At 31.0% G+C, this 11198-nt stretch overlaps 1 protein-coding gene and 1 long non-coding RNA gene across 6 annotated transcripts; one reads left to right on the forward strand and one right to left on the reverse strand.

The window, feature by feature from the left end:
- Window positions 1-415: 415 nt before the first annotated feature.
- On the forward strand, window positions 416-3311 carry LOC132611128 (uncharacterized). Of its 5 annotated transcripts, none has more exons than XR_009571475.1 (4): window positions 416-907; window positions 2013-2101; window positions 2237-2560; window positions 2640-3311. It is a non-coding gene; the product is annotated as an uncharacterized LOC132611128 (long non-coding RNA). The 5 variants fall into 5 exon arrangements; XR_009571474.1 differs by lacking the exon at window positions 416-907 and having other exon boundaries at window positions 969-2101; window positions 2237-2421; window positions 2516-2560; XR_009571476.1 differs by lacking the exon at window positions 2013-2101 and having other exon boundaries at window positions 421-907; window positions 2640-3307.
- Window positions 3312-10174: 6863 nt separating this feature from the next.
- LOC132611605 (ethylene-responsive transcription factor ERF098-like) lies at window positions 10175-10633 on the reverse strand. Its single transcript, XM_060326012.1, has one exon. It carries the CDS (start codon window positions 10631-10633, stop codon window positions 10175-10177), a length of 459 nt encoding a protein of 152 aa, XP_060181995.1.
- Window positions 10634-11198: the final 565 nt, after the last annotated feature.

Below are 11198 nucleotides of genomic sequence, written 5' to 3' on the forward strand. Positions count from 1 at the left end.
TTACTCCAAACAGGTTGTGGATATATATAGCTTGTACCTCATAAGATTTATTATCAAAATACCAATGGGAGCTAGTGACTAAACACCTAATTTGTGTGAAGTCGTTCAGAATACGAGAGTCAAAATAGGGTATTTTTGCTTATTTTGTTTATGTTTGGAGACTAGCTTTAGTCTGATTCATTTGTTTCAATATACACTGTTTTTTATTTGGTCCAATTTTGATTTATTTGCTTATACTAAATCACCTGTAGTGTTTTTTTCCAGAGGGCGACTTAAAAAGCCTATGTGGTGTTTGATAAAATGTCAGAACAGAGATACCGTCAAAAAAATTAATAGTACCTTTGAATCAAATTAATAATTACAAGTATTTCTCTATGTCAATTATATATCACTTGAACATTAGTAGTTTGACCAGTTTTAGTACCTTTTTTATGAGTTAGATTAGAGTCGTTTCACATGTTATCATTGCAGTGTTTTCTAGGAATAGATATATAGTAGGAACTAAGGAGTAGTAGGACTTGGAAGACAAATTAAGATAGAGTGAACTTTTGGTTGGGAAAATGGAGATAATGTAAAGGAATATAGGGAACTTATCCAAGCTTGAAGGTGCAGATAATTTATTTATTTTGTGGTGTATTATCTTCCATTCTTCACAAAATCTATTGAAGTATATCTGAAAATTAAAATATCCAGGAAACTAATTACAAGATAATTACTCGGTGATCAATTATGAATTTTAGCCTTATCTCTGTTTACTTCTTTTGTGCTATGGGGTTCTAAAGATTGATTCTTGATTGACGCGCTTATTTTTTGTATTTGACGTTTGTTAATTTGATATATAGTTGTGTTAAGAAAGGGGAAGTTGAGTTTAGGGGAAGTTGAATGCATGTGGACTTTAAAGTCAAAGGTATGTCTTTTTTAAGATTGTTATGCACATTGAGAAGGGAAATAATGAGTAAAGCTGCCATGTTTATTGGTCTTTCTTCTTATATAAGGATCTGAATATTTGGTTGACTTTTGTTCTTTCATGTTTCAGTATTGGATTTATATGTGTGCGCCCAATAGTTTTCTTCTTCTTTTTTGTTTTGTTGTTTCATTTTGCTATGGATTTCTAAACCTTTTATAGAAAATATATCTATGCATGTGGACTGTAAAGTCAAAGGTATGTCTTTTTAAGATTGTTATGCATATTGATAAGGGAAATAATGGGTAAAGTTGCTATGGTGTTCTGTATATTTTCTGTTTATGGGGTAATAGGAAAATGGTTTTTTCCTTTTAATATTTGCAGAGTGGTGTTGTTGATGCAATAAAGATCTGAATTTTTGGTTGACTTTTTCTTGATCTTTTGTTCTTTCATGTTTTAGTATTGGATTTATTTATGTGTATGCCCAGTAGTTTTCGTCTTGTTACAGTTTCATCTTGCTATTGATATCTAAATTTCCCTTTTTGGGTAAGGTGTATATGCTTGTTTGCTACTTTGGTTTAGATAAGGAATGTTCTACATAGTGAAAATCTTGAATGCATGTGGACTTTAAAGTCAAAGGTATGTCTTTTTAAGATTGTTATGCATAATACAAAGGGAAATAATGAGTAAAGTTGCAAACTTTATTGGTTTTCTGTATATTTCTGTTTATGGGTTGTGATAGGAAGCTGGGTTTTTTCTTCTAATATCCATGGAAGTTCTGTTGATAATAGCAACATTTGCAAAGTGGTGTTACTGATGCAATAAAGATCTGAATATTTGGTTAACTTTTTCCTGATCTTTTGTTCTTTCATGTTTCAGTATTGGATTTGTTTATGTGTATGCCAAGTAATTTTCTTCTTCTTATAGTTTAATTTTGCTTTTGATTTCTACATTTTCCTTGTTGGGTATTGTGTATATACTGGTTTGGTTAGATAATTGTGAAAATATGTACATCACTTGATTTGGAGGAGGTTCAGATTATACCGATTTTCATGGGAATACTTTTATATAACAGTGCCTGAAATGGTTAACCCGTGGTTCTCTTCAGGTACTGCATTACTGAAAGAGTAAATCTTCCTTTCCGTGTATTACGTTATCAAAGAATTAGACCGTACACGTACGGAAGTGAATGTTAAGGTTTGATATGGAATGAATTTTGATTTGAAACATCAATCTGTGTTTATATGATTTACTATTGCTAACTTTGACTATTTTAATCTTAATCATGTAAAGCACATTCTTTTGCATTAAAGCTAGCTTCTTCAAAAACAGATCTTCAATATGGACAACTTGGTGCAAGATAAGAAAATTTCCGGGACAAACTGAGCGAACATTGAGTGCTGATGTTGAGCTAATGATTCCATCCCTCCTGAGAGACCTGATAACTGTGTTCGCTTAAGTTGACGATTTTCTTTATCCCTTGTATGGATCTTTTGGAGGGCTTTCTGTGGGGTGGGGTAAATTAATTTCGACAATGGCATTCTTTCCTTGTTTTGCAGTGGTTTATTCTATTGGCGCTAGAGTTCATGATGAATTTTTTGTGCTTTGCAGGTTCCCATGTTTACAGCATCTGGTTTGCGTGTTCGGTTTCTTAAGGTATGTTTGCCAAACCTACAATTCAATAGTGGTCTCCTTTTGGTATGATATCTGCTTCATGTAAGTCAATTCTGTGCAGGTGTGGGAGAAGAGTGGCTACAACACAGTTGAGTGGGTTCGTTATATCACTAAAGCTGCTTCGTACGAGATAAGGTGCCAAGATGAAAGAACTACTTGAGTTGAGGTTGTCTTCGATTGATAGCCGGTGTAAAAATTAATCTTTTTGAGGGATGGAATCATACCAACACTTATGCACCGGATCCTGTCAGAACTTTAAATGTGCGTGGGCGAGAATAGTACTAGGATGGGTGACCCGCAGAGAGTTCTCATGTTTCATCTGTTACTGACCCCAACTAGTTTGGAATTGAGCCGGAGCTTGATTATCTTCTTCTTTTTTTTTTTTTTTTTTTTTTTTTTTTGTGTGTGGTGGTGTTGTTGTTGTAAGTGATTTGTGAGAACTGACAGGAGACCTTTGGTTAATACTTTTCTAGTCCTTTTTGCTTATTGTTGTTGGTTTGTTTGATATATTTTCCCACACAAATTACTGTATCTTTGTCTTGCTAGTTCCTGGAAATGAATTAGAAGCTATTTAACCTTCTATTAATTGAAATGTTTTCTTTTGGTTCTATCATATGTGGATTAATGACAAGAGTTTGGAAAAGTTTGAAAAAAAAGTAGACTAAATCGTGTAACACTTCCTTTTTTAATTGTTGAAGTTGTTTAATATTTAATGTATTTGTATTAGTTTGGTGAATTGTTGGCAGCTATTTGAGTTGGTTTTAGTTGAGTATAAAATTGTTTTCAACTTGACAGGTGGGCAGTTGCAAAAGCAGCTAGATCCTATCATTTTTTTTGCAGAATACCGACCTCATGAGGTCGGTCTCCTGCAAAATATTTTCAGAAATTGTAAATTACCAACCTCATGAGGTCGGTTTCCTGCAAAATATTCCTAGAAATTGAAAATTACCGACCTCATGAGGTCAGTTTTTTGCAAAATATTCTCAGAAACTGCAAATTACCGACCTCATGAGGTCGGTAATGATTTTGTAAAAAAAAAAATATATATTACGTCGGTAAATTAAAAAACTTTTATCTAGCTTAAAAATTTTACCGACCTCATGAGGTCGGTTTTTTGCGACCTCATGAGGTCGGTAAAATTTCCGACCCACTGTTTGCCGACCTAAGCTTGAGGTCGGTTTTGAGGTCGGTTTTTCGAGAAAACCGACCTCATGAGGTCGGTAATAGCCATTTTTTGAGGTCGGGAAATCCTCTTTTTTTAGTAGTGTAAATTCAAGAAATTCATAGCTATGAATTGAAGTACTTGCCACAAACATTTTCATATGTAGCTAAGGATCCATATTTTTTGCCACGAAGGATTTTATTTATTTGCTATGGGAAGTGAATATAGCAATGTTCTTATTACGTAAACAATTATGCATGCGTTTAGCTACAAATTTAGAAATTATATAGCTAAAAAGGGATGAATTTGCCACAAGCATTGTTAGTCACAATATTTTTTCTAGTGTAGCTAAGAAATAAAAAAAAAAATCTTGATTCCAAAATACATTTCAAGTTACACATAGTTGTATATTTAAATTGCAGAACTTCCACTATACAAAATTCGTCTATAACGCCAATTATAATAATACTATCTTGCTTGGGACCAAAACCATAGAGTCTTCTGCTTTCTCTCTTTACACGGTCTCTCACTGCATCTTAGTTTGATCAATATCATTAGCTTGGTCGCTACTCTAATAATTCCACAAATCTACCTGTCAATTTTAGCAAAATAAGTTAATACTCATAATTCATAAAACATCTTCATTTTCATAATGAAAATTTTAGTATAGCAAACCTCCAAATATTTCAGAAGACTCAATCTTTTGCACTAAAAATTTCAATGAAGGAACAAGCATCTCCTGAATCACATTTCAGAAGTTTCAACCAAAAATTAATAAGTTAATACTGGATACCAATCTAATAATAAACATAAAGATTTAAACTTTTCTCTTTCAAATTAACTAAGAAAAAGAATGAAGATGCTTCTGTGAAATCATAATAAACAGGAAGGGAAAAAGAAAGTAAAGAAATGCATAATTGTATACTCCTATGTGATAATGACAGAGCGAGATTAAAAAAGGAAAAGAATTAGTTGCGATAACTCTCTCTGTCCAACTCAAATTTCAACAATATCATTGATCTTGAGACCTACTCTCCACTTGAACATGAGTTTAGCAAAGAAAATCCAGCAAAAGAAGTTATTTTAGAGACAGAAACGCCCATTTTTTGGAACTTCTTCACTGAACTAAGACACAAAAAATTTAAAACACAAGAAAATTTCGTGTTAGAGATACCTATTTTCTTCCATCAATCTTTCCCAAAAAGTAAGGCAGAAGTATCAACTTCTTTGAAACTATTTTCTGGTTGAGAAGGGAGGAGGGGTACGGCGGCTGGTGGAAAAGAAAGTGAAGGCTAGGTTTTTAGCTAATTGCCGTACTTTTCTTGCTTTATTAGTACTATACATCATTTGCTTCTTTCTTACTCTCTACTCTATAATACATTAGTATTATACAACGATATATGTAATTAACAAATTATGGCTAAAATGTTACCTATTAAAACGCAAAATATGATTATAACTATTAAATTTACATTACATAATATAGAATAAATTAACTATTTCCAAAAAATCTGATATTCTCAAATATACATTTGTCAAGTGTTATATAGTCCAAAAAATAAAAATTATTAAAAATAATCAAGATACATAGCAACAAAGAAAACAGTTTCAAAGTTTACCAACAATTACAACTAATAGTTATTTAAAAATTCACATGTAATAATTTTAAAAATTGGAATTATGAATTGTTAGTATTCTACTTCAATTATATTAAATTTTTACTTTTTATTGTTTAATTAGATTTATAATAATTATTAAGTTATTAAATTTAAATAGACCAAAAAATTATAACAAATAAAATATAATTAGTGATTTAAACTTAATTTTATACAAGCATATATTGTGATAAAACACATTATGAATCTGCTCGCGCACTCAAAACACTGAACTGAGTTCGTCATGACCTGATATTCATCGTGGTCAACTCCAATCGAATGATAAACATCTATAATTATACTAAAAATGTATTGTTTCGACTTTTCGATATACAGTAATAGGTTTAAGTCAAATAATGATTCTCAAAATACCTGATCAAGATGAAGCTTGAGTTAGGATTAATGAAAATAATTTTCTTTAAATTTGATATAATTAATTATTCAAAGTTAATTAGATATAACCTCTTATTTATTTAAATAATATTTGAAACTTATAACTTAGATCTTGTAAAATCTAATTGAATAGAAAGATGAACACTTCTCACTACACCAAGTCGATTTGCGAGGCAAGATAAAGCACCTCAAGGCTTACGCCTCACCCATATTAGGTAAGCTGTCTCACCTTGCGTCCTCACCTTTTAAGAAACTGGTTAGATAATTCATAATAAATTTTATTCTAGTTGTCATATTTATTTTCTATATTAAGCAGGATAAAATTTGAATAAAAGAAAATTACTTATATTAGTATGATGCCATGTAAGAACTTGTTTTATGCTTCTTTTTTTTTCAATTTAGATATTAATTTGATGAATATTTGATTTTATGATACCATATAAGAACTTGTTTATGCAAGCAATTATACCTATCGGAATGTAAAAATCTCTTAGAAATTATAGTCCATATACATATTTCTCTTTATCTCATTATAAAAAGTAGTTTCAACTAATTTATTATGATTATATTAGTACTATTTTTATGATAACTTCAATTGTAAGAAAAAATTGTTTAATGGCTAAAAGATACTATTTGTACAACAAATTCAACTAGCGGTTAAAAATATTGACTAGCTATGAAATTTTACCATAATAATAAATTTGTGGCTCTATCATTTTGTCTGACAAGTAATTGTAGCTATTGCGCCAACTATTGCCACAACTTTTTAGTACTAGAAGTAAAATATTTATTTAGCTATAATATTTTATTTAAATGATTTTTGGTGGCTAAAAGGTTACTACTACTACAGTAAGCTTCAATCGTGGCAAAATTAATAATTAGCTACGAATTTTTGTTATAGCAAAAAAATCAGTGGCTAAATAATTTACTTACTACCACAATATTTTTGTAATTTGAAGCAAAAATATTTATTTATCTACATTCCGAAATATATTATGTAGCTACAACACTTTGTTTCAAATAATTTATTGTGGCAAAAATATTATTATTGCTACAGTTAATTTCAACTCGTGGGAAAAATTAATAATTAGCCACGAAATTTTGCTATAGCAAAAAATTTGTGGCTATATCATTTAACTATTGCCACAAATTTTTATAACTTGAAGCAAAAATATTCATTTAGCTACAACATTTTGTTTCAAATAATTTATATTGGCTAAAAGGCGACTATTGCTTCAGTAAGTTTTAACTCGTGGCAAAAAATTAATAATTAGCAATCAAATTTTGTTATAAACAACTATCCGTGGCTATATCATTTAACTATTGCCACAATCTTTTATAACTTGAAGCAAAAATATATATTTAGCTCCAACATTTTGTTTCAAATAATTTATTGTAGCTAAAACATTACTATTGTTACAGTAATTTTCAACTCGTAGCAAATATTAGTAATTAGCTACGAAATTTTGTTATAGCAATAGAGTTGTAGCTATTAAGGTAATTATTGCCACGTTTTTTAGCAATTATAGCAAAAATAAAGAATTAGCTTTGTCAATTTGATTTTCGTGGCTACCAAATTTTACGAATTCGTAGATACTACGAAATTTGAACTTTTGTGACTATTGCTAGGTAATAGCTACGGATTTTAAATTCATAGCCTAGATATCGTAGCTATAGATACACTGTGTTGTAATGCCATTCGAAATTCATTTTTAGCATAACCTTATCATGATATCACCATGTTCCCCATGCACGTAATCTTAAAAGAAGAACCAGAATTTATTAAAGAAAAACCATATATTCGAAATGTCGAATGTTTTCATCATCTAATTAAGTTTCTAACAAATTAAATGGCTACGATAGTATGATGAAGTTGCGATTGGTCATAACAAGAGACAAATTGTTTACTTTTAATAAACATTTTCAGACAATAATACCTTTTTACCTTTGAAATGGCATCTCTTTGTGTTCATTTGACCTTTATTCTTTTCCTATCGATTCTTCATTAATTAGTCCTACGGAACTTTGAATCAGTCAAAGGGGAATAATCATAAAGTGAATCACTCTTTATCGCACAGTGATTTCACTAAAAAAGGAACAGTTTAATTTTACGTGGCTAAACTTTCTATAGACTTCATATGCATTTGTTTTGTTTGTCCTATTTGTTTTGCTTTACTACATTATTTTTTGTTCCTGTTAGGTTTGTATGAGTAACGTTAGGTTTTCCACTTGCCTTCAAGCTATCTGCTTCTTTTTTCTTTGGGGGGGGGGGGGGGGGGGGGGGGGCTGCAAGGGCAAAGCTTTGTATGGTATTAATACTCCCTCCGTCCCAATTTATGTGATATAGTTTAACTGGACACAGAGTTTAAGAAAAAATGAAGACTTTGAATCTTGTGGTCTTAAACAAGCCAAAGATATTTGTGTGGTTATATATCATCTCGTTAAGCGTAAAAGGTAAAGTTTAAAGTTAAATTGTTTTCAAATAAGAAAATGTATCATTTTTTATGGGACGGACTAAAGAGGAAAGTGTATCACATAAATTCGGACAGAGGGAGTACTAGTTTTATCAATGAACTACCATTCAATTATAGCTCTTTTCTTTGGAACGATCTTGCAGTTCCTATGGTATGGGAAATGGAGATGATGGAGTCGATTCATGAATTTATGATGGAGTCGATTCATGAATTTTTCTTTCTTTTCATTTTTTGTATTTATTCAAAGAGTTGAAGGGAGATAGTATATCGAGCTGTTCTCAAGGACCAACTTGATTCTCTTCTCTAGAAATCTCAAATGAGGGAATTTTTGGGAGAGTCGTCAGCACCAACTGTCATGCCGTTCATGTACGATCTATATTAGATCTGACCAACCGGCCATCCTTAACATCATGTATGTTCCTGACAACCCATCTTTGTCTGAGTTAGTAGTCTTTTAATAGCAAGTCTCTATCCTCTTCCCATTACTTACCAAAAGTGAACCACCAGTTCAAATACAAGATACGAACATTACTGCTTTGGCAATCAGACATCCTAACTTATATCTCTCTGAGCTAAGTGGGGCATGCATGAGTAGTCAAATGCTTCTTTTATTAGTTTCCTGTTATAGCTAGGTCATATGTCGGACGTAAACTAGAGATCTCGCCGTAAAGTATATTGTCGCACCTAGAATCCAACTAATTGGGGTATGTTTAAGATTTGGATTTCTAGCTAGACCCCTTCATATTAGATTATTTGTATGTATTAACCAACTTTCGGTGGGTTATAATTGAACATTTTTTTGAATGAAAAAGAAAATACTCACATGTTTACGGTAAATGAAAGGACAATATTTCTTATTATTTCGAAATTTTCACTCTATTTTTAGTATTTTTTTTCTTCAAGTTATATATTTAATTATATCATCGTTATCTAATCCAATTTCTTTCTGACTTATTTGAGGAATAAATTAAAGATTTTGTATTCCTTTATATGTCAAAAGTTAAACAACAGATATACCAATCTAACTCACTACAAGAAAGTACAGAAATAGCAACAACTATTTTGGCAGCAAAAGTTATATAGTTGGCAAAATTCAATATTTGACAACGACTTAGTTTTTTTGTTGGCATAGATGATGAATCTTTTAAAAATGAACTTTTTTTTTGTTGCCAAACAATTTAATTTTGTTGCCATAGTATTGACTATTGTAGCAAAAAGTACATTTGGCAACAACATAAAAGTTGTTGCAATAATAGCCGATGAAAAAAGTTTATGCAACAATAAAAAAAATATGTTGTTGCCAAAAGTACTTTTTGCAACAATAATCTATCTATGACAACAACAAAAAAATTTGTTGGCAAATGTCTTCTTTCTTGTAGTGACTATTTGAGCGAGTATTTCACATTCTCAACAATGATACCATAACAGTTCCAATGAAATATCAAGAAATGTAGAAATCGTAGTCAGAAGCAAGTCGTCTCAAATGCTCTATAATCATCAATGGCAGAATCGAGATATTTATCAGGGAGTCAAAAATAGAAAGAAAAAAAATATATATATCGATATATATATAAAAACATGAAAAAGCAAAGGAAATTCAACATGCAGTATATACATAAAAAAAAAAAAAATTTGACCGATCTACATGATTTTATTTCCATTGAAAGGATGTCAATCGACTCCCCTTGGACAAGGGTAGCTTTGGCCTGCCTCATGCTTTCCAAGAAGAGATTAATTGAATGAATAAGAAGTTTTAAGAACAGAAATTAACATGTTCGTGATGATTGATAAGCTTAAACTGAACAATAATTACATGAAAACAAAAATTCTTCTTCTAAAACCAAAGAAGAGTTATAGTTTGATTTATGATAATGAGCATAAAGAAACAAAGATATAAAAAAGTTTATAATACTTAACCATATTTCCTTTTTGTTTTTGGATCTTCAGCACCAAGAAGCTCTTCAAGAACACTATTATCAAGACACTCAAGCTCAATAATATCTCTAGCTTTACCTGTTGATGATGATGAATTTTCTTTCTCAAAGCATCCTCTAGGATTAATATTTGTAACATTTGTTGATGAACAATTTGAGTTACGATAATATAAAGGAGGACAAGGGAGCTTATTATAATACTCATTAGGGAAATTCAAAGTAGCAAGATGTCCTCTTAGCTTAAATGCTGCCTTATCATAAGCCCTAGCCGCTGCCTCAGCCGTGTCGAACGTTCCGAGCCACAGTCGGGAACCCGGCTTCGCTGGATTACGTATCTCCGCCGCGAATTTCCCCCACGGCCGCCTCCTAACGCCACGGAATTTTACTTCTTCCTTCTCTTGCATGGCAGTTTTTCCTCTTGAAGAATTTCCCTCCATGTTGTTATGTATGTTGAGTTAATATTCTTTTTTTGACATCATAAGAACATAAGGATATCAGTTTATATAGAGCTCTACGGGACACACGGATAGTGACACATAAGATTGTATATAGCAGGACCTCTTTACTTCTCTTTGTTCTTTAACTTTTATGGAATAATATAAGCTTTTTCAGTCAATTGATTTTTATTTTATCTGTTTTAATTTAGTTTGATTGACCACGAAATTTAAGAATATAAAAACGGCTTTTGGAATTTGTGATCTTAAAACATGTCATATCATTTTTATAAAGTTGCTTCACTGAGGATTTGTAATCACAATCTAATAATTATGTGATATAGTAATTATAATGACCTACTTGTTCGTCACAACATAACTACAGTAAATTTTCAATGGCATGTCTGGTTGCACAAGTGTATAGTTTGATTTTCTTATTTTAAATAAAAACTAATTATAAAAAATTAAGTCAGCTTTTTACCATATAAATGTGTAAATAAGTTTTAAGGTGTGACATATGTATGTATATACACGAAATATTGAAAAAGAAAAAAAATTGAGATTTAAT

Source organism: Lycium barbarum, chromosome 9, assembly GCF_019175385.1.
Source record: "Lycium barbarum isolate Lr01 chromosome 9, ASM1917538v2, whole genome shotgun sequence".
Lineage (NCBI taxonomy): Eukaryota > Viridiplantae > Streptophyta > Magnoliopsida > Solanales > Solanaceae > Lycium > Lycium barbarum.